Below are 23,885 nucleotides of genomic sequence, written 5' to 3' on the forward strand. Positions count from 1 at the left end.
CACCTAATTCACACCGAGTTCACATTGAGTTCACACCAAATTTGGTGTCGTGTGCAGACCCTCCCCAGTTCACACCAAGCTCACACTTTGTTCACGTCAAGTTCATACCAAATTCGGTGTGGTGCACATACCTTTCAAGTTCACACCTAGTTCAAACGGCGATCGAACGGCCCTGATTGTTGACTCCTAATGTGGGCCATTAATCCGATGGGGCCCTCAGAGTATATGAGGTCTCTTGATAATCTCTCTCTCTCTCTCTCTCTCTCTCGACCTTCCATCCCTCTCCAGGAGAGATCGCTGAGTTCTGCTCGGAGTCAAGACAGTCTTTCGTTAGTGCGGGCGCAGAGAACCCATAGTCAATCAAAGGTCTCCACACTGAACGCCTCCTCGAGGATGTTCGAGGACTCTGCTAGATGAGTTGATGTATTTGTCCTCTTTCAATCAGGCAGTATGTCCCCTTCTAGCCCTGAAAGGAGTGCCTTCCACATGTCATATTCAATCTGGCGTACCATCAACAGGCACAGCAATGGTGAAGCCCGTCGAAATTTGCTGGATGTCGCCTTTCTGAAGACAAGATGGGCCACTCTTGTTGGGCGTTCCCATCATATAAAACTCAACAGCATGCTAGATGCAGCCAATGTCAAGCGTTCAAAGGTAGTTATCATGATGCAGCTCCCTATTCGGCTTTATACCCCTCCAGACTATGTGGATATGTGTGTACTCGGAGCAATGTCTTCTGCTTAACATGCCTGTTCACATAGAGATGTATAAGCAGCACTCCCTTTTTACATGCAGATGCATAACATGTTGAGGACATGGGACAAACAGACGATGCAGTTTTACTCGAAACTTTGAAATTGTGTACTAAGGCGAAGGACCTGACATGGGGGAAGCGCATCCATGCCTATCTGGTGATTTCCAAAATAAAGATACCTGTGTTTTTTCTTAACATTATTACTGACATGTATGGGAAGTGTGGAAGCCTTGTAGATGCACGTGCGCTGTTTTATGGCATTCATAAACAAGATGTCGTTTCATGGAATGTGATGATGTCAAGCTATGCCAGGCATGGATTTCCTGAGACTGCTATTGAGCTGTTTAGGCAAATGGGGTCTGTGGGCCGCCTGCCGGACAATATTACATTTGTGGGGCTTCTTGATGCATGCGCCACAATTGGTGACTTGAGATTGGGTGCCCAAGCTCATATTAACTTAGCCTTTTCTGGGTTAAAGTTAACAAATACAACAGCAAATGCTTTAATAAACATGTACTCAAAATGTAGAAACATGGACCTTGCTTGTGAAGTTTTTGAGAAAATGGATGATCGCGACGTGGTTTCATGGAATACAATTCTCTCTGGTTATTGCATAAATACGGAAGCGGGCAAAGTGCTTGAGGTTTTCAAGGAAATGGAGCAAACTGCTGTCGAGGCTGATTGCATAAGCTATCTTTGTGTTTTGAATGCATGTGCTTTGTTAAGCGATATAGCTCTAGCGAAGGATGTGCATGCAAGGATTAAGCAAGCTGGGATCAAATCTGATGTGGTGTTAGAAAATGCCCTCCTTCATATGTACAGCAAATGCGGGAGCATTGATATTGCATTGCAAATTTTCAATGAGATGTCGTTTCGAAATGTGATTTCTTGGACTGTGATAATTGCGTCACATTCTAATGAGGGAGACCTTGAAAATGCAATTTTCTCATTCCATCAAATGCAGTGTGAAGGTGTAAATCCCAATGATGTTACAATCCTTAGCATTCTTCACGCATGTAGCAGCTCCAGAGAGCTGAAAAGGGGCAAACAAATTCATGCTTCTATTGTCGGTAGGGAATTGCAGGAAGAAGCTCACGTTGGAAATGCCGTTGTGGACATGTATTCAAAGTGCGGTAGCTTGTTAGATGCCAGCAAGTGCTTTTATAACATGAGGACACACGACACGGTTTCATGGAATACAATCGTGTCAAGTTATGCAAAACACGGACATGGAAAAGATGCGCTTAAGCTTGTTCAACAAATGAAAGAAGAAGGTTTTAAGCTGGATTCTGTAACTCTTGCCAGCATTTTGTCAGCATGTAGCTGTGCCGGACTCATAGTCGAAGCCTACAGTTGTCTAAAATCTGTAGAGAAGGAGAATGGGCTAGTTCCAAATTCAAGTCATTATGCTTGTGTGGTAGACTTGCTTGCGCGTGCAGGGCTGCTGGAGACTGCGGATGAATTTTACACACACATCCCAGATGAGCCCAATCTAGCTAGCTGGAGGAGTCTGCTTGGAGCTTGCAAAATTCATGGTGATCCAAAAAGAGCTAAAGCTGTAGCTAATGCTATGCTCAACTCACAATCCACCAATTTTCAAGTTTTAGACACAATATCAAACATGCATTTTTTCCTTGCAGGTAATACATTAAATCGGTAATGGACACTTCCCGGTAGAAATAGGGTAACGGGTTAGTAACTGCGGCTCTCTTGACGGAAACTTTGTGAGCCGATGATGACTTGTGGGGGTATTTGCAACATTAAATTTTTACCTTTTTTTAAATTGAAATTGCTTTGTTTTTAACTTGCCCATTAAAGGATGTGCAAAAAGTAGGATCAGCCTTCTAATGCTTTAACCATCTCAGAAAATTCTTCAAAGACTAGAAGTTTTATAACAGTTAAAGCAAAGCTATGGAGTTCTTTGTTTTCTAATTTTTGCAAACTCCCAATTGTGAACATTCATTTTGATTAAAAGTGGTCATTAGACTTCAAATTTTTGTTGGAGTGATGGGACTTTCAATTTGTAATCATTTTTTGCCGGAGTGAGAGCCTCGATTATTCTTCTATGGAAACACACTGTCCAGGTGTCCATGCATAAAGATAAATTTCTCACATAGCTTCTACCACTTTTGTCACTTGTCAAGAAGTAGACCAAATATATAGCTTCTCTCTTAGTCTATTAGGTCTCCCCAATCTCGAAAAATTAAAAAGCCTTTCGAAACATCAAAAGGAAATAAGTGAAGGGTGAGTTTCGGAAATTAAAAGGGAAGTGGAAAGTCAAAAGATTTTTTTTTGTTTATATGAATGGAGATGGTCGATTGCACATTACTACATTTGTGTTTTTCTTTGCTTAGTTTTCCTTGAGCGTTTTCTTCTCTTTAGAGTGTTTTTCACTATGTAAGTAGTAAGTGAAATATTTATTTGAAGCTATTAGATATACCTTTTAATCATTAGAGGCTTCTTTGTAATCGTTTTATGTACCTAATCTAATTAAGCTCTCTGTTTCCACTATGAATGATTCCAATGTGTATCCACCATCATCAACACGTGGTATCAAAGCCTTAAAGTGATTAGCATTTTTTAATCTCATCGTTCGTACTTTTAAAATTAATTAGTCTCTCTCTTAACTACCTATCTCTCTCATAAAGTTCTCTCTAATCATTGCTTGATGACCAATATTTGGGCATGTTCTTGGAAATTTTCCTTGAGCCACTACCCTTCTTGGCTTATTGACCTTGATTCGATTGATCTATTTTAGATTTTGTCTCAGTCCTCTATTTTAGAAAATTTAATTTTTGAGGTTTCTTGAGGCTTGAGGCATTTGAAATAGTCAAGTGTTGAAGTTCACGTTATCGTTGATTAGAGGCCGTGAGTCCAAGTTCAATGCACATGCATCTGGCAAGGAGCCAACGTGACATATACAAAACACTATGGATGTGCACAAAATCCATTCTTGTTGGCCGGATTATGGATAGGATGTGTTCCAAAAGTTCATTGTCTAATAAAGTTTGGAGTGATGTGCTCACAATTCACGAAGATCGTCTGCTTGTTGTTCCTAATTTGGTAATTTAATTGTTGGCTCATTGACTCCTATGGATAGGACACTCTATCGTCTTCATCCCTCAGCTAGGTCAACTTGATAATATCAATATTGATATGTTAGTTCTTAGACAACTATTTTGCATCATCCTTTGTGGTGACCAGCTACGATTGGCAACATTGTCAAGGATTGACTACATTAGGAAAATTTTGGACTCAAATTTGGTTCTTTTGGCGTTAGAGAGATAATGCCATCCAACCAATGGAGACCTAGTTACCGTAATGGTTGCTCCAATTCATCTCTCAAATTTTGCATTTTCTACAAATTAGGTTCAATTGCTTAAAAATGTGAAATTGGAAATACACCGCTATTTGCATGAATCTTCCTTTTGTTAGGACCAAGCTAGGATGAGTGTGGTATAAATTACATTCAATTGCTTAAAAACGTGAAATTGGAAATACACCGCTATTTGCATGAATCTTCCTTCTATTAGGACCAAGGTAGGATGAGTGTGGTATAAATCACATTGAATGTAGGTGCACTTTTTTTATTGAAATTTTCATGGTTCTTCCGCTCATTCCCTCTTGTTTGCGCTTTGCTTACCATTTTCTACATAGTTCTCTTTCTTTTCTATGTTGTGCCATTAAGCACATGGAGAAAACAAGAAAGGAGAGTAAACGACCTCGTTGTCCGTCCGCATCTATCAAGTCATTAGAACTATTCAACAGCTTCGATATAGACCTTGATTGATGGCTATCGACCACTATCACCATTGACAGATGGTTTCTTTTGTAGACAAAGAGGAGAATGTGTGGGTAATGAATTTGTCAGCACCTCTAAAGGATGTGTTAAAAGATTTTTGCTTGTCCCAAATAGTGAAGACAATGAAGGAGATACTCATTGATCATGCATCTGTATAATCTGAGCTACGATTACGAGCAGCATTATTGGAGTTTCCTACTGATTGACCTAACTATGCATTTATTAGACTTAATAGGAGTGTTAAACCATTTAATGTATTCATCATCTCTTATGCCTTGGATTTTGCAAATACTTATCCCTCCAAGGATAAATATTGGTAGCCAGTGGAATGCATATTGGGTATTTTCTATTCCTTTCACACAATTGGTGGGCAAACTTCTCTATGAAACTACTGCTAGAAGAGCACTCACAAAAAGGGGGGTCTCTTTTTATGACTATTTCTACAATGTTTTCATGCTTTGTATATGGATTCGATAGCCTTCTGCAACATCTACCACTTCCTCCAAATGATAGTTCAAAGTTGCCAATACTGGATTCTGAAACCTCTGAGTGTTTTAGGGTCAAGATTTATCAAGAAATTTAAAAGTGCTTACGACCAAACATTGCAAGCAGATAGGCATGCATCTTTAACTTCATGCCAATCCATGTCTTGCATGTTGAGTGGAAAGCTACTCTGATTAGTGGAAAAAGAAATAAAAAATAAATAAAAGTGAAGAAGAAAAATCACTTGAGGTAGATCGGTTACTATGGTGTCCTCTAGAATATCGAGACTTGGGTTGAAGACTTGTTAGTTAAATCCTTGATGTCTTTTTGAAGATCCTCCAACTTCAAATTCTAGTCCGAAATGCACGGATATTCATTTTTTTCTTCCTTTTTTCGGGGTATAAATTTGATGATTGACCATCCATGTTATAGAGCAATGAAAAACTACATACCTAAGCTTGCAAAGAAAAATATTTTTATATGAAAAAATAAATAAACCAATAGCCCATTTCTTCATTACTTTACAATAAATCTCTCCATCTTTACTCTCTCTCTCTCTCTCTCTCTCTCTCTCTCTCTCTCTCTCTCTCTCTCTCTCTCTCTCTACCTCTCCCTAAACTTGGTTCAAGTCCACTCTTTTCCTTCACAGAGAAGAATGGTTCTATGTTCAAACCCTTTTCCTAGAATTGGAGGAGTTCTTGGACCCCCCGTCTCCCTATGAAAATAAACTTTCTTTTTGCACTTATTAGGGGCATGTTGAGAGCTCCCAAGTTTGTTGAAAATCCTCCTCCACCACTCTCTCTCTAGTGGTGTGAGCATCATGGTCACCATCTCTACCCATCATCTCTCTCTCTCTCTCTCTCTCTCTCTCTCTCTCTCTCTCTCTCTCTCTCTCTCTGGAATTGGAGCTGATCTCTTGAGACAGCTGATTCCAGTGTTGAAGGATTTCAGCTACTAGTGTGGAAAGATTTCAGACAGCAGACTAGACAGAAATCAGAGACTAGACTGAAATGTGGATACTGGAATAAGAATCAGACTTATAGCCTGTAGTAAGGTTCAGATTCAGATTCAGAAGACTGGTCGAGAAGTAAGTATCACTGAAATATATACCATGATTGAGATTACGGCGAATATGATTACAGAGAGAAAGTATAGCCGTCAATACTGCCACTGATGCTCAAGTACAATTATAGCCCAAAGCGCTAATACAAGTGATAACAATTGCCAACCCGATAATAATGTAATGGGCCCTATTTATACACTTCGGTTTTACTGTAGTAATTACTCTAGTAATTAATAAGTAATTCGCTGCCCATCTTTTAAGAACACATTCCCACATGGTGATTATCCAGCCGTCTACATCCTTCCCTTCTTTCTTGAATTTTGGCAAGATTCCAAAATTTCTGAAAAATTCCCGTCTGATGCAGATGTTAGACTGAAAAATCCATCGTCTGGTTCTGGTGTGGAACTAAAAAATCCATTGTCTGGTTCTGATGTTGGGATGCAGGAGTTCAAGAAGAACCAAGGATTGCGGGAGGCAGCGGAAAAGTCCAAGGTGGAGTTGTCATCAGGCCAAGGTAGAACTGTCATCTCTCCCTGCCTGCTGAGAAGAAAAGTCACCACTGAATTCTGAGATGGAACTACCCAGTATCCTTCCATTGGACCATCTTCCTTTTTCCTTTGCTCTTTGACCGGGATGGTGCCTGAGAAGTCCCAGCACCAGCATTCTCCTTCTGAATCAGTCGGTAAATGGCCTCCTGCTCAAGCTGATCCCGCCGGTCTATGGTCATCTCTACCTCATAAGGTGTGAGAGAATGATAGGTTTTGGTGTCAAGATCATAGAGTGTACGCCTGCCCTTGGTTTGTCTGGTTCTGGCCAGCTTATGACAATGCGAAGCAGTATGGATCCATCCTTCTGGAAGAGGCTGATTTGTTTTGACGCGAGCTTTGAAAAGAATCTCAGCCATCTCTCTGTACTGCGGTGCTAGACCCGGCTTTGCTGCAATGTCTTTCTCAGGCAGTTTGGAAGATTCGACCGTAAGCTGTAGCAACTGATTAGTAATCCTAGTCAATCCTCTGACCTGAATCTTCCATTGGCCCATACACAGCTGAATCCTATGCAGCTCTTCTTTCAGTGCCTGAATGTCATTGATTTGAAGAGCATCATTGAGCAATGTCTGCCAAGTCTTCCATTCCACAGTTGATCGCTCATACCAATCCTGAAGCTCATCAATTATTTTGAAATATATGAGTCGATCAGCTGGTTCTTGATGTTGAGGATACAGCGCTGGAAAGAATCTTGGCAGCTTAGTTTCTCTTGTTGGAACAGCATACAAGAGAACTGGAGAATCAGGCACAAATTCCAGGAAATTGAGAACAGCCTGGTTCTCTTGTTGCATCATCTTTCTGGTGATTCTCACTAGCTAGAATAGGGTTCGGAGAGCAGTTGTCTGTGCTTCTACTGACATTTGTGTTTGGGGTCCTCTGCTAGTGGTTGTCTGGTCCTCAAGAATGGCTTTCACTCTGTGATCCAAGACACCTCTGGCAGCTTGCAGTTGTACCAAAACTTCCTTGAGTTGGACCCTAACATCCTTCATGCAGCAGTAAGTTGGTTTGTTACCCAGCAGAAGTTCCAGTTCTAGAGCTAAAGACCGAAAATCTGCAGTAAACTATCTTTGCCAGTGCGGGTTTGCCACTTTCTCATCAGCATTGAGTATCCATTCCGGAACTCATTCCAACAACTGAACTGTATTGGGATGCGCAGGTAGTCTACAAGCTTCTTTATCATGGAAAGCAGCGGATTTCCAATGTTCTACCATTTCTCTGGCTCCCACATATAGTCTTTGAAATCTTTCTAAATCAGCCCAGAGAGCATCATCCTCCAGATACTGTCTGGTGATGGAGGCATGTTGATGTCTTAGCTGCTTATTCAAAGTAATGAGCTGCAGTGAATGCTGATGATCAGTCTCACTGGTCCCTCATCCTGAACCTTCATTTTTCCTTTAGCCTCTCTGCTGTGATGGGACTGATCAGTTGGCTGATTCTCAGTGTAACTGGGCTGCTGCTCTTCAGTCTGCTGATGACCCAACTGGTGCTCTTTATCCTGTCCTTCCTGCTGACCCTCATTCTAGTCTGGCTGGTCTGGCTGGTCTGGCTGTGACTGACCTCCTTCATCTGGCCTTGTCTCACCAGTACCAGGTCCTGGAGGTGGAGATGGTGGTGGGGCATCATCATCATCCTTTGTATGCCCAGTTTCTTGATCATCCTCCTCCTGATCAGCTTCATCTTCGTCATCTTCTCCATCCTCATCCGGGGAAGTCTTTTGCTCAATATAATCCATTATAGCTTGGTTCATCAGAGCATTATTGAACTCACCCATCTTGTCCTGCAAATCGCTCTGCATACTTTCCATCAAGGACTTTAAATTTTCTAAGTCAAAAACAGCATTGCCTGCGGGGTTTAAAATTTCAGACAAGCTATTGTAGATGTATCTGTCAGTCAACGAACGCTTTAGAGCTGTATGGTGCAATAGCAGCTTTCTGAATTCTGTCCGCTTCATCCTGAGCATTGTTTCAGCTCGCTCAGCAGCTCTCAGTGCTTCATTCCGTTGACTTTTCATGATCATAATTTCAGACTCAGCTTTAGCTAACTTTTTGTTCAACAACTCCTGAGCCCTTTCTGATTGAGCTTCCAGTACCCTGTGTTGTACGTTCTGCACTTCCTTGGCTTTCTGGAGTATTGCAATCTGATGTTGTGCTTCTGCCAAGTCAGCTTTAAGCTTTTTAACTTCATCTTCTGATCCAGCAACCTCCACCAATTGTCCCATACAACTGACAATGGTATTCCAAGAAGACTGTATCAGTACTGAACATCTGCCTTTGACCGTGGTTGGATCAGAATTAACAGGTTCATATATTGCCACAGGAGCCATGTAGGGTAAAGTTGCATAATCGGTTTTGCTGAGCAAAATATGCCCTCTCAATTTTTGAGTTTGCATTTGCTGCAACTTATCCTTTTTAACCAGTTGCAGAGAGTTTCCAGAAATGGCAGGAACTTCTCCAGACAAAGTCGAGGACGCTGGACCTTTCCCTTTGTCCAGTTGACTCTTGCCTTTGTCCCCTAACTGGTCTGGTACCTTCTCCTCAGTGACTGGCTTTACATGATCTTTCCCAGAGCCAGTAGCAACTGTATGTTTGACAACAACTGACTGATCAGGCACAGTTTTCTGAGAAAATTGTTGCTCAGTTTTATTTTTCTCGGCTTTCTCAATGCTCACTGCCTTAACCTGGCTTTCTATTTGCTTCAAGAACTCACTGCTTTTTGTCAGTGTAATTCTTGGCTTCTTTGAACTGCCAGCCTCCTCTGCAGTGGCTTTCCTTTTCAGGTCATTGGAAATCGTTTGACTGTCTGTTTCCTCGTCGTCTGAGGACAGTTCAATCTTCTTTGGTTCAGAAATGGGCTGCTCACTCCAAGCATGCTTTACCTGCTCATTAACATCTGCAACAGTAGCCCAATACAGGAATTGCCAGACATACCATGCCTTGAAAACAGTTTGAGATTTCAGCTTGGCAGTTTGTTGGAGTACATTATGCGAGAGTATTTGACAAAGGTTGATATGGACTTGTGGATCCAGTATCTTTGCCAACAGCATAGCAAATAATTTCTCTGACACATACGTTGGGTTATTCTTAAGACTGACTGCTTTAGCTACAAACCTGTAAGCAGCAAAGGCTTCCAGTCCTGCTACTGGAACTCCTTGAGCACTTGCCTTGCGCTTCTTTCTAGTTGTTTCATCCTCCTTTAAAGCAATACTTATTTGCTGCGCTGTCGCCACAGACGGTTTGGGCTCCTTAGGCATCCGAAATGCAAATGCAATAGCTTCTCGTGTCACTGATACCTTCCTATTATTTATCATAGCACTGCTAGTTTCAGCATCAAAGGAATCAAGAACTTGCTTGATGATATCTGCATCAAAAGCAATCCTTGTAGCTTGCAACACAACTCGTAGATCCCAGAGTTGTAGCAGAGTCATTGCATGATCAGTAAAGACATATCGCTGGATTTTACTGTATGGAAGCACAGGAAGGCTTGCCTTTGCCTCAGCAACTATAGCCTGGGTTTCTTCAAGAGTTTCCTGCATCTTCTCTGAGCGTTTCCTTCTACCCATACACTGTGAGATCGACGACGATGAAACAGGCGAAGGCGAAGAGGACTTACTTGTGCCAAATCCGTTTCCTAGTGTCGCTGGCAAGGCTGTCTGACAGTCAGATGTCTCGTCAGAAGTCGAAGTTTGCGGCTGTAGTGAAGAAACCTCGGAGCTTGGCGATGGCGAATGGTTGACAGGAGGAAAGCGTCGCGCAGGAGATTTATGAGGAAAAATGCTAACTCTCCTTACTGTTATACGTGTTCGCACCATAAAAGCTCCACCACTCACCGCTCCTAGACTTGTGTGCGCCGTTGTTGTTGTAGCAAACATGCATTGGACAAGACTGCGACCCATCCTTGTAATAATTACCACTGGCATACCACTTGACCGTTGGCCACTTAAAATTTGGAAAGTGTGTCCATACTGGATCTGAACTGACTCCCACTCTGGCTGGACCATACTGGTACTGGTTCTCAAGTCAGCCTGATCTAGTTCTTCTGGTACTGGTTCTGAAGCTGGAACTGGTTACACATGGAAAAGACCAAAAATGTCTGATTCTGGTATCTCTTGATCAACAACCTCTAGGTCCTTAGTACCTTGTTCCAACCCAGTTTCTTTGGTCTCTGAATAATAAAGTTTGATCTTTGCTCCATTATATACTCCCGGCAACATCAATCCAAATAAATCTTTCAATCTGACTGTGCCATTGGAGAAGACCCAATCGACCTCAAAAGGTCCTGCCCAGGCAATCTTCAAATTCGGCTTCTTTGGACCTAATTTAGACTGATATAGAAGCACTAAGTCTACTTTCTAGAATTCTCGGACTTTCATTCGGCGATCATGCCAGTGCTTCCTTCTTTGTTGAACAATCTCCTGTTCCAACATAGCTCTTTGCCTGAGTTCATCTAACTGCATCAGTTCATTCAGTCTTTTCTTAAGATTATGGTTGAAGTCTAATCCATACTTCACAGCCATTCTTAGACTGGGGATTACAAACTCCATAGGAACCACAGCTTCAGTACCATACACCATTTTGAATGGTGTCATTCCAGTAGTTACCTTATAAGCTGTCCTATAAGCCCATAGAGCAGTCTGAAGCTTCAAATCCCACTGGTCTGGTTTCTTTTGCACCACCTTAGTGAGAATAGTCTAAATTGTCTTATTGCTACTTTCAGCCTGTCCATTGCATCTGGGATAGTAAAGAGAAGATTTCCGATGCTTGACTGAAAGCATATCCAATAGGATTTCCATAGTATCGTTGATCAAATGTGTCCCTTGATCGGTCACAATTTCTACTGGACATCCAGAGTGGCAGACAATATTCTCAAATAGAAACCTTGCAGTTGACTTGGCTGTGTTGTCAGGAAGAGCCTTAGCTTCAACCCACTTGGTAACATAACAAGTAGCCATCACGATGTACTTGTTCTTCCTGGGAGTCACCTTCTTAAAAGGTCCCATAAAATCCAGTCCCCATTTCATGAATACTCCCAATGGTTGTATTGGCATTAAGGGAGTCATGTCTGCAGCTGTTGGTCGGCCCATTCTTTGGCATATGTCACAAGTTTTACAAAATCTTCTGACATCAGCAATCATTGTTTGCCACCACAGACCTGCTTGCAGAATCTTCTTGTAGGTCACTTCGTTGGAAAAGTGTCCACCAGACTCGCCATTATGCGCTTTTGAAATAACTTGGATTCTTCCTTCCATAGGGACACATCTTCGAAGTATACCATCCACACTTAATCGATAAAGTACTCCTCCGATGATGGTAAATTTCAGGATTTTTATGATCAGAGCTTTCTTCTGATTCTGTTTCCAATCCTCTGGAAAGGCACCTTGGGAAAGGAATTGATAAATATCATACTATTCAGGATCCACTGATTCTTCTGCTTCTAACTGAAATAAATCAGCATCCACTGGCTCATCGCTCAGAGGTGATTCTGAATATCCTTCTGTACTTCTGGAAAGAAAGTCAGCTCCACAGTGGTTTCGGCCAGGCTTATGGAAAATTCTGAATTCAAATTCCATAAGGAACATCATCCATCTTATCAGCCTGCCTTGAATAATAACTTTGTTAATCAGAAACAGAAGAGCTTGATGATCCACATAAAAATGGAATAACTTCCACAATAGGTAATGCCTGAACTTTGTAGCGCTAAAACCCATTCCGAGGGCTTCTCTTTCAGTAGTCGTATAGCCTTCTTCAGCCTGACTGAATCTCCGACTAGCAAAATAGACTGGATAGTCTGTTCTGCCATCTGGCTGAGCTAATATTGCCCCCATTGCCAATCCTAAAGCATCTACATGTACAAGAAAAATAATATCCCAATTCGCCTGCCTGAGGACTGGTTTACTGGTAATGGCTTTTTTCAAATTCTGGAAACTCTCCTCACACTCAGTAGTCCAATTGAACTTACTAGTCTTCTTTGTAAGCTCATATAGTGGTACTGCTTGAGAAGCAAACTTGTGTACAAATATTCTATAGAAATTCACATACCCCAAGAAAGAACTCAACTCAGAAGCAGTTCTCGGTGCTTTAGCTTGCTGGACACACTGTATTTTGGCCATTTCTATTCCATTGCGAAAAACCACATGTCCCAGTAGTTGTCCCTTCCAAACCAGAAATACAGATTTGAATGGATTCAAACAAATCCCTTTCTCCTGACAGCGTCTAAAAACCATCTCTAGGAATAGAAGATGTTGTTCCTCATCTGAATAGACAGTGAAGTCATCCATGAAAATGGCGAGGAACCGATGAAGAAATTCATTAAACATCTCCATCATACACCACTGAAAAGTAGCTAGTGCATTGCACAGGCCAAAAGGCATCACCAGATACATGAATGCTTCCCACTCAGTGATGAAAGTGGTCTTAGCCCTATCTTTAGGAGCAATCTGTAACTGGTTATAGCCGCTATATCCATCCATGAAGCTATACATCTCATATCCTGCGATCTCATCAAGCAACATATCAGTAAAAGGTAAGGGAAATGGATCCTTAATGGTCTGGGCATTTAGTTTCCTATAGTCGACACAAACTCTTAATTTCCCATTTTTCTTAGGAACGACGACTATGGGAAATAACCAATCACTGCTTGCTACTTCCGTAATGAACCCAGCCTTGAGAAGATTATCAATCTCCTCCTTGACCTTCTTTGCATAGTTGGGGTTCATCCTGTATCTTCGCAATCTGACTGGCCTAGCATCCGGTTTCAGTGGTATTTGGTGCTAACAAACTTCAGGATCCACTGCCTTCAAATCTGTATGTTCCCAGGCAAATACATCTTTATAGTTCTGGAACATTTTCCGTGCCTTTTCCTCCGTTGCCGGTTTCAGGTGCTTGTTGACTTTGATCATTCTGGGATTTTCCTCTGATCCCAGGTTCCACTCCTCTACTTCCTGATCATCTGGAAGCAACCAGTTTGGTCCGCCTCCTTTTCGTTTGGTCGATTCTTCAGCGTAGTCCCAAGAAGGTCCATTCATTTCTGAATCATTATTCTGATTCAGTGGGTACTCTTCATAACATACTGGTTCTTCCATTATACCAGTATCAGCTGGTTCCTCCATTCTTCCAGTTAGCTGAACTGTTCTTTCCCCTGTATTGACTTCAGTAAACTGATCAGGGAATTGTCTCTTCTGCTTGTCAGCTTGCTCTTTGTTCAGTAGGACTGCATTCAAATCAATTTCTGCCAAAGGAAATATGTTCATAGCTGCTAGCATTCGCTCAATTTTCTTAGATCGGTATTTCTGACACAACTCCTTCGGCCTCAGTTCCTTTTTCCAGCTCCTGGTGTTGTTGGTCTGGATTTTGACTATGCCACTGGCCCCTTCTATGGTTAAATTTTGGTTTGCGTAGTCATGAACAGCATGTGCTATTCTTAACCATGGGCGGCCTAGTAGCATTCCATATGCTCCCTGCACATCCAAGACTAGGAAACTGGTTTTGAACTTCTCCCTCCCAACTCTTATCTGCATGTTTTCAATCATACCCGCCGCTTGTACGACTCGATGATCTGCCATTCTTACTTTGAATGGTGCTAGTTTCATGTTAGTGATACCCATTCTTTGCTGAAGATGGGCTCCCATTATGTTGACTCATGCTCCTCCATCCAGTATGACGCTTGAGAGAGGTTCCCACTGCTTCTCCTGACCTTGTAGTCTACCTGAATAAGTGGAACTTCATCATCCCGGACAACCGTCAGGTCCACTATTTTGGCCTCTGCCTCAGTCTTCCTACGTTGTCTGATAAAGTTGGCCACCTCAGGTAAGGTCTTTCTTATATCCTCCAGCTCTACAATCAGCTTCTGGATTCTATCACAAATTTTCACCTGAATTTCCTCTCTCTCTTGGTCAGACTGATTGTCAGAGCTTGAAGAACTAGTGTCTTCACACTGCCATTCTTCTTTAGCAGTACTTCTACTCTTTCCATCCGCTCCCATTTCATCAGCTAGTCCATGTACTACAGCTAGCATGGTCTCTGTCATGGCCGGTACTGACTGATCTTTATCAGTCCATTGGGCTGGTATCTTTTGAATGACTCTAGCCTTGGAACTCTCTGGCTGCTCTGGCAGCTTCTTAGCTAAATCCTCTGTGATTTTAGTTGCTAGTTCCCGCTGCTCTTGCCACTCATCTACCACCTTTTCTTTACCTTTGGCCTTCCAAACTTCCCTTTGTTGGGCCCACTTGCTGCTGTTAGGATTGACTGGTACTTCTGAAATGTCTGGAATTTCTTCAATGATCACTCCCTTGCTCTTGGTAACTACTCTAACTGGGACTGGCTCTAGTGCCTTAGCCTCAGTAGCAGTCATTACCGGTGCATCTGGACATTGGGCTGCAAAATGACCATACTTCCCACAGGTATAGCAATTCATGCTCCTGGTCTGGAAGTTGCCTCTTCCTCTTCCTCTGCCCATTCCTGATTGGTATCCGCCACGTCCTTGACCAGCACCACTGGTACCTAGTCTCTCTTCTTGAGCTACTTTGATTGGTTCAGCCTTCACTGGTTCAGTGTAGGCAACCACTGATAGATCCTTTCCTTTCTTTAAATGGCGAATTTTGATGCCACAATTATTCCATAGGTGACCAAAGGCCTTGCAGTAGGTACATTGTGGACATTCAGTGGAGATGTGGTCCTTGGATTTACATCGTGAACACCAAGTCTCCATCTTCCGGACCGGCTGTCTTGTGTGGCTAATTTCTGCAATCTGCCTAGCCATTTCTTCAATTTTCTTGGTCCATGATCCCTTCTTTGATCTCTCCTTTGTCCGTTCATTGGAGCTACTCTCGGAGCTGCTGGACGTTGCACTGGAATCAGAAGCTTCAGTAGCCGAACTACTGCTACTGGTCCTTCGCTTCTTGTGGCTCTTTTCTTTCTTAGCCTGTTGTTCCAGTTTTAATGCTCTTTGGACTAGATCATTGAATTTCTTTGTAGGGCCTAGTACTTCTTGTTCTCTAAGCTTTTTGCTTCTGAACCCATTCAGAAACCATGCCCTCAATCTCTTCTCAGACGGCGGTTCTTGCAATTGCTTGGTCAGTTCTTTTATCTTTTCGACATAGCTGCGGACTGACAAATTCCTCTGTTTGATCTGATCCAATTCAAAGAGAATATCCTCGTCCCCTCGATTGTCGGAATATTCCAATCGAAGGCCTTAAGTAATTTGTTATATGATCTCAGCTGGCATGCAGGGTAATGGTAATACCATTTCCTCGCTGCTTCCTTCAAGGTTTGTGGAAAATATTCCCCCCAATCATCTTCATCAATGTTTTTAAGTTCAGCATACTGCCGCGAAAGCTTGTATTGTAAACATCTGGATCATCCTTTTTCCCTCCTTTGAATATGGGAAAGGAAATCTTCAGGGAAGCAGTGTAATCATTTCGATTACTGCTGATCCCACCACTTCTCTTCTTGGCTTCAGAATGACGCTTGAGAGCCTTCTTGCAATTGTCAGTGTCAGCATCCCAATCAATCTCTGTCTCTGTCTCAGTATCAGTATCTTCTTTGTTTTGTCTGCTAGAAGTACGGTGACTTCCCTTTCTGCCCTTGACATTCTCATCTCTCTGGCGAGATTGAGAACTCTTGGAACTCTTTGCCTTTCGTGCTTCCCGTTCTGCCCGTCTGCGTCGAGAATGACTGGAGTGCTGTGAGTCCTGCGCCTCCTCATCCTGACTATGATCCTCCTGAGCCTCAATGTCAGTCATTTTCTCTTGCTTGGGGTCAGACTCTCTTCCTGACTCCTCAGGAATGGGGTCCACATGATTGGTAGATTTCCGGCCACGATTGGACATTGGTGCCATTGCTGAAAACTTCAACTGGGAGAAGAGTCTTTCAGTCAACGAGCTTCAACTCGAGCCACCGTGATCGCCAAAATGGAATTGGAGCTGATCTCTTGAGACAGCTAATTCCAGTGTTGAAGGATTTCAGCTACTAGTGTGGAAAGATTTCAGACAGCAGACTAGACAGAAATCAGAGACTAGACTGAAATGTGGATACTGGAATAAGAATCAGACTTATAGATTGTAGTAAGGTTCAGATTCAGATTCAGAAGACTGGTCGAGAAGTAAGTATCACTGAAATATATACCATGATTGAGATTATGGCGAATATGATTACAGAGAGAAAGTATAGCCGACAATACTGCCATTGATGCTCAAGTACAATTATAGCCCAAAGCGCTAATACAAGTGATAACAATTGCCAACCCGATAATAATGTAATGGGCCCTATTTATACACTTCGATTTTACTGTAGTAATTACTCTAGTAATTACTAAGTAATTCGCTGCCCATCTTTTAAGAACACGTTCCCACATGGTGATTATCCAGCCGTCTACTCTCTCTCTCTCTCTCTCTCTCTCTCTCTCTCTCTCTCTCTCTCTCTCTCTCTCTCTCTCTCTCTCTCTCTGTGTGTGTGTGTGTGTGTGTGTGTGTGTGTGTGTGTGTGTGTGTGTGTGTGTGTGTGTGTGTGTGTGTGTGTGTGTGTGTGTGTGTGTGTGTGTGTGTGTGTGTGTGTGTGTGTGCACGTCTTGGTCTCGAAAATACTCTGCATTCTCTCTCTCTCTCTCCCTCTATTTAACCACATCTCATCCATAAACCCTAATTACATTATACTTAGCCTACTTAAATTAGGGTTCTCTATATAATCCATTATTCTTGTTAGAGATGCTGTTATAGTCCTCGTGTCCCTTATAGAGGTAATATTGACTCAGATGAAACACAAAGCTAAAAATTTGAGGAGTTGAAGAGAGCTCTCAAAATCGTGTGTACAACAAAAATGGAAAGTGATAAGGAGAAACGAGGTGATACAATACATTTCCCATCACATCACAAAAATTACATCATCCAAGGTCACAAGATGACTATACAACAACCGATGGGATAGTTGTCAAAACTAGGGATATCGAATGATGGATCCAAGGATGAGAAATAGATTAAATTGGAAAATTTGAGAGAGAAGAACCAAAACCGGCCTACACTGACTTAAGAGGAAGAGGAGATTCTGATCAAAACTCTAAAGGAGTGTAGGGATGTGTTTGCATGGTCTTATAAGGACCTCAAAACAGTGGATCCAAAGATCTATCAACTTATTATTCCCATGCTAGATGATGCTAAGCAAAGCCGCAAGACACCACACCTATAATGAAACTTTTGTAAATAAAAATAAGGAAAAGACAAAAAAAATTAAAGGAGGTTAAGTTTATTTGTGAGACAGAACATACTGATTGGGCTTCACCCATAATGGCACTACCAAAAATAAAGGAACTTTATGAATATTCATTAGCCACGCAAAAAGGTGAATGACACCACCATTAAGATTATTATCCTCCTTCTATCATAGAACACCTCTTGAAATGAGTAACAAGAAAGGAATCATATAGCTCTTGGACGGATTCTTAGAGTACAAAAAATTGGAAATTCACCCTAGGGACTAGCATAAGGTTGCATTTGCTATAGAGTGTGGAATCTTCACCTACCATGTCATGCCATTTTGACTAAAAAATGCACTAGATACTTTCCAAAGACTCATGAATCATACTTTTAAAGAGTATTTAGAATATTATTGGAAGCATATATGGAGGACTTGTGCGTTCACTTCTCTTAGCAAGAAGATAATTTTGATCATGTGAAAAAGGTCCTTGAGAAGTGTTGAGTATATAGGATTTTTTTTAAACCCATAAAGTGCGTCTCCATGGTTTGATAGGCAGAATTCTAGGGCATATAGTGTCAAAGAATGGATTTTTGCAAATGGATAGAAGATAAACAAAATTTCTTGGTTAGCACAATCTATGATAGTTTGTGAAGTTCAAACTTTCATGGGCCATTGCGGATATTATCAATGCTTTATTATGTGTATGCTGTGGTAGCCAAACCATGGGTCATTGTGGATATTATCAATGCTTTATGATATGTAAGTGGTGGTAGCCAAACAATTATATGGTTTGATAACTAAATTCATGTGGACGAATGATTGTGAAGAGTCCATAAAAAATCAAAGAATGTCTTGATTTTAAATCCTACCCTTAAAACTCTAAATTTGAATAATATATTTCATGTGAGCATTGATTCTTCAAAAGTTTTCATTAGGTATGTGTTAGCACAACCTGGTGTAGGCATTATGGATTTTCCAATCATCCATGCAAGTAGGAAGATGAATTATAGGAGAGAGGAAAGGTTTTGGAGGACTACCTACTTGCATAGCTAACTCAAAGTTTCTACTAGAGGGATGATCTAGGGATGATATATGCGGTGAAGAAATTCTAACACTATCTCCTAGCAAACAATCTCGCCTTCTTTATGGACCACTAGGCCTTGCTCTATTTGGTAAATAAACCATGTAAAACTGGATGTATAGTCAGATTCATCGATCTACTAGAGTTTGACTTTATCAAGGTGGTAAAAGGGCACAACATATATATGAGCAGAACACCAATCTAGAATTTCCTAAATGGTCTACAAAATTTCTGAATCTTATAAAGATTTCTCAATTTGATACAAAAGTTTTGTTACCTTGACATCATGCTTGATAGAACACACCACTCTTTATCTACTATTGGCTAGCTAGTTATATTGAAGAAGTTCCGGAGGGATCTTACAGCTTTGCATAGAGCCACATGAGCAGGATTTTTATTTGAAAGCAAACCACATATTATGACAGGACTACATTCTGAAAAAGTTCAAATATGAAATGACTCAAATGGCTTGGAGTCTATTGTCCAACAATGAAGTAAGATGTGCATATCTCTATTGAGCAGTGTAATCAATGTTGACAAGTACCTCTAACACCATCAGTAACCTTGTTCAAATTATGCTTGTTTTTAAGTGGGGAAACTACTTGGTAGACTATCTTTCTAGTAAAACGTTTCCAAGAATAATGGACAAATATCAATAAAAAAACCATTGAAATTGAAGCTACAAACCATGATTTGATAGAAGAAGAACAACTCTATAGGTGGGGTAAGGATCAACAACTGTTCTTGTTTGAACACATAATCAGTAGACATGGTCTTCCAATTAAGATAGTCACTGATTGAGGGAATTTAACATTTGAATAAAGTGATCAAAATCGTGTTGAGTGAATTTATGATAATTCATACCAAATATGCACGCTATCAACCACAAGCTAATGGATATGCAAAGTATGCAAAAAAAATATTGACATCAATTTTCACAAAGGTGGTAAGTTTTGGGGGAATAGAGTTGGAAATTCATGATAATTTACCAAATATGCACCCTATAACCCACAGGCTAACGAATAGGCAAAGTACATAAACAAAATCTTGACATTAATACTCACAAAGGTAGTAAGTTTTGGGGAATAGACTAGGAAATGTAGTTTCATTCCCACTATGGGCATACAAAGTTGCATACAAAATTGTACTCGAAACAAGTCCATTCAGCTTAGTGTTTGTTATGGATGTCATATTACCTATGAATTCCTCTTATCAACCCTAAGGGTTGAACAAGAATGTCAAAGTACTAAAAAATTTGGATGAGTAAAGACTTGCAACTATTGCTCATCTCTATGCACTTAAATGAAAACAAAAACATTTATTTGACTCTAAAGTGATAAATAAAGAATTCAAGAAAGGGGAATTTGGTACTTAAGAATTCTATGAAACAACACATTCATAAATTCAAGAAAAAGGAAAATGGACCACTTATCATCGAGGATATCTCACCCAATGGGGTTTTGAAATTAGCAAAGTTGGATGGGGAAGTTATTTCTAATTGGATAAGCATATATCAATTATGCAAATACTATTTTTCACTAATTGATGACATATTATATGAGTTTCATACATTTAACAAAAGAAAAAAATGGAAGCCCAAGGTGATTGATCAAACCCAAGAGGAAACTTGTATAAGGATTTTGACCAAAAGGCTTTTGGACAATAGAGGGAGTTCAATACACTGTGGATATTAAATAACTCCAAGTGATAATAGAATTTTGGATGGTATGGGTATTAGAATACTTGTTCGCTTACCTTTCTGCTATACAAAAGGAATTTTGGTGGACACAAATGCATGACTTAATGTCATCAACTACTCAACCTATTCCAAATGACCACAGACGTCATGGAGCCACATTGCATGGACCTACTGATTGCTAATACTTCTTTTCCACATTTGATTTATGTAGAACGAGGGGAAAAGATGATACTAAGAACACAATGTATTATAACGTATAAAGAAAATCAAGATTGAAATACTAACACTATCTCTATAGACTTTAGACGACTCTCAAATAGTCTCTTTTACTCCAGATGATTCCCCTTATGGGCAAACTACAACATTTCTATGACAAAGGAACTACACATAACAAAATTGACAGACATGAGAACAAGGAGCCTAGAAAATAGGGGTATCAAAGGCTCTTCTCAGAAAGAAACTCAAAACAAACCAACACGTTTCCAGATACCAAAGAAGAAACAACCACAAAATCAACAATTGCTACAACCAATCTAGTCTAGAAAAGAAACCATCAAAGTTGGACTCTTCCATTGCCTCAAAGTTGAGCTTTCCATTGCCTACACCTCAGAGTTGCACCAACAATCAAAACCCAACTTTCACTTGGAAGCCAAACCAACAAAAAAACATGTTAGCAGACATGCGGCTACCTATTAATGCCTTAGGGTTGAGCTGTTACTACTATTTTGAGTATAGTCATTTGTCAACACAAGTGTCACTAGAAAAATCCCTCGAGCAATCTGCCCAAAGCTTGCCTCTTACACAACATATGTTTGTTGGGGTATAAAGCCCAATGTGGTCGCCCAGGTAAGTGGGCGGGCCGCCAGGTATGTACACATATTCTTTTGTAAAAACCTAATAAGAACTCACTATGCTCTACACATTACAGTAGAGCGAGTTCACCATATCGTCGTGCTCTTCTTCTCGCACTCTCTCTCGCATCGCACTTTCGCTCGTACTCCTTCAACTGGTATCAGAGCTCAGATCGAGGCTCGGGGTAGCACTGCAGGAGGCTAGAGTCACCAGCTCAGATTGGAGTAAAATTCGATAGGCGAAGACACAGTCCCAAATCTCGGTCATCTCGGCCACCGTTCGGCTTCGACAAAGGTCTGCGCAGGCCATTTTCGACTATGTGGTCTCGACGGGTGCAGATCCGACTCTGCAAATTTGGGGTTTTTGGCCTACGACTGCAGGTGCTGAGGATATCGACACTCCCAGAGTGTTGATTTGTGGTTGTCTACACATCGAAGGACGGCTCATAGTTCTTGGAGGCATGTCACATACGACACGTGCGTATCTACACACAGACTGTAGGCGACATCCACTAGTTCATCAGGTAGCTTGTGTTTGCTGCTTGATATTCCAGATTTCATCCTGACATTGCAGGTACTTCCACATGGGATGTATTGTCAGAGATGATGTATGTCTGTTGAGGGTTTGCTGGCTGTGAGTCACGCAGCAAACAACCGCCGCAGCGGTTACAGCATATAGTGGGAAATTTGTGGATGTATGACTTTGTGGGAAGTCTATGTACTGTCAGATTTACTGCAGCCTTTGTTGAGAATCAAGTGAGGTTTTATTGAGCTGGGGGATTCTCGAATGTTGAGATCCTTTCGGTGATACAGGTCTTGGAGCGATCCCTCGAGCACCCTTAGATAGGCAGCTAGGATGTATTGACTGTGAGTTAGACAGTTGGGATTGCATCTTTGCTTTACTGCCGTTGAGGCATTGTCGCAGTCTATGCTTATAGGACAGTGACAGGACAGTGACAGACAGTACAGGTGCAAGACAGGTTTACCCGCAGCTTACAGTGTCAGAGAGCCAGTGTTTTTTGAGCTGTTTTTGGTCTGTTTTTTGAGTACACCAGAGCCATTTTACAAAGGAGACTCTGCCAAAATTTATGCAGAATCTGAAGCTTTCTTGGTTCATTTGACAGGTTGATATTGGTTCAGAGTCAGTTTACAGGTGAAACTCTGCCGAATTTTTCCCAGGAAAGTAAACCATTGTGAAGTGTAGCTATGGCTGGATCACAAGACACTGCTCTTTACAATATCAAGAAGCTGGATGGAACCAATTTCCCATTGTGGAAGAAGCAGATTTGGCACGTGTTGGTACAAAAGAAGCAGATAAAACCTATAAAGCTCAAGGGGATAAAACCAGAAGATATGGACGAAGATGAATGGAGCGAAATGGATGAATTGGCACTTTCTACCATTATGCTGACTTTGGCAGAAAGCGTTTACTTCAATGTAGCAGACGAGATGTTGGCTTATCAAGCATGGTTAAAGCTGAGTGATCTTTATGAGAAGCAGAGTGCAGCTTCACAGGTATACTGGCTTAAGAAGCTTGTTGACTTGAAGATGAAAGAAGGGACACCTATGTCCAATCATCTGAATGAATTCAACACAATCTATAGTCAATCGTCAGCTCAAGGTGTCAAGTTTGATGAACCTGTTAGAGCTATGTTCCTGTTGATCACATTGCCGAAAAGTTGGGACACTTTTCGCACAGCTTTGAGTAATTCTGCACCTCCAGATGGTTTGAACATAGCAGGTGTAGAAGGAAGTCTGCTTACTGAAGAAACCAATAGAAAGACGATGGACAAAGGCAAAGGAACAGCCTTAGTTGTCAGGGGAAGGACCAAAGAAAAGTACAAAGGTGGAAAGAAAAATCAGTCTCGTAGCAAGTCCCGCAGTGCTAAAGGCAAGAGTGACATAGAATGCTACCATTGTGGCAAGAAGGGTCACATGAAAAGAGACTGCAAAGAATGGAAAGCAGAAAAAGGCAAAGAGAAAGCTGAAGACCATGGTGAGAAGAACAAGTCCTCAGTGAAAATTCAAGAAATAAATGTGACAAACACTGTTGCAGAGGATGACAGTTTAGTGTCAGGAGACATCTACTTCTTGAAGAATACAATGGACTCGGCTCTTCTTACAGCATCTGATGGAAATGCACTGAGTGACTGGATTATAGACTCAGGGGCATCACTTCATGTGTCTCCAAACAAGGAGTGGTTTACCTCTTATGTGACCACTAAAGATCATGTTCGGCTAGGCAATGGGCAGACATGTGAGATCTTAGGTGTTGGAGATGTTCAATTGAAGTTTCAGAATGGCTCTTTTTTCACGCTGAAGAATGTGAGACATGTTCCCGCAATGAGCTTGATCAGCACAGGTTTACTTGATGATGCTGGCTACGTCACCACTTTTGGACAGAACATGTGGAAGATATCCAAG

At 41.3% G+C, this 23,885-nt stretch overlaps 1 protein-coding gene across 1 annotated transcript; it reads left to right on the forward strand.

The window, feature by feature from the left end:
* Positions 1 to 518: 518 nt before the first annotated feature.
* On the forward strand, positions 519 to 2,877 carry LOC147456352 (pentatricopeptide repeat-containing protein At2g13600-like). Its single transcript, XM_086514866.1, has 2 exons — positions 519 to 654; positions 796 to 2,877. The coding sequence occupies exon 2, from the start codon at positions 816 to 818 to the stop codon at positions 2,412 to 2,414; it is 1,599 nt and encodes a 532-aa protein (XP_086370992.1). The 5' UTR covers positions 519 to 654; positions 796 to 815; the 3' UTR covers positions 2,415 to 2,877.
* Positions 2,878 to 23,885: the final 21,008 nt, after the last annotated feature.

Source organism: Adiantum capillus-veneris, chromosome 6, assembly GCF_014529385.1.
Source record: "Adiantum capillus-veneris isolate H3 chromosome 6, ASM1452938v2, whole genome shotgun sequence".
NCBI lineage: Eukaryota > Viridiplantae > Streptophyta > Polypodiopsida > Polypodiales > Pteridaceae > Adiantum > Adiantum capillus-veneris.

Excerpts from the sequence above, each read along its gene's own strand:
- LOC147456352 (XM_086514866.1), top strand. The coding sequence starts at position 816 with ATGGGACAAACAGACGATGCAGTTTTACTCGAAACTTTGAAATTGTGT.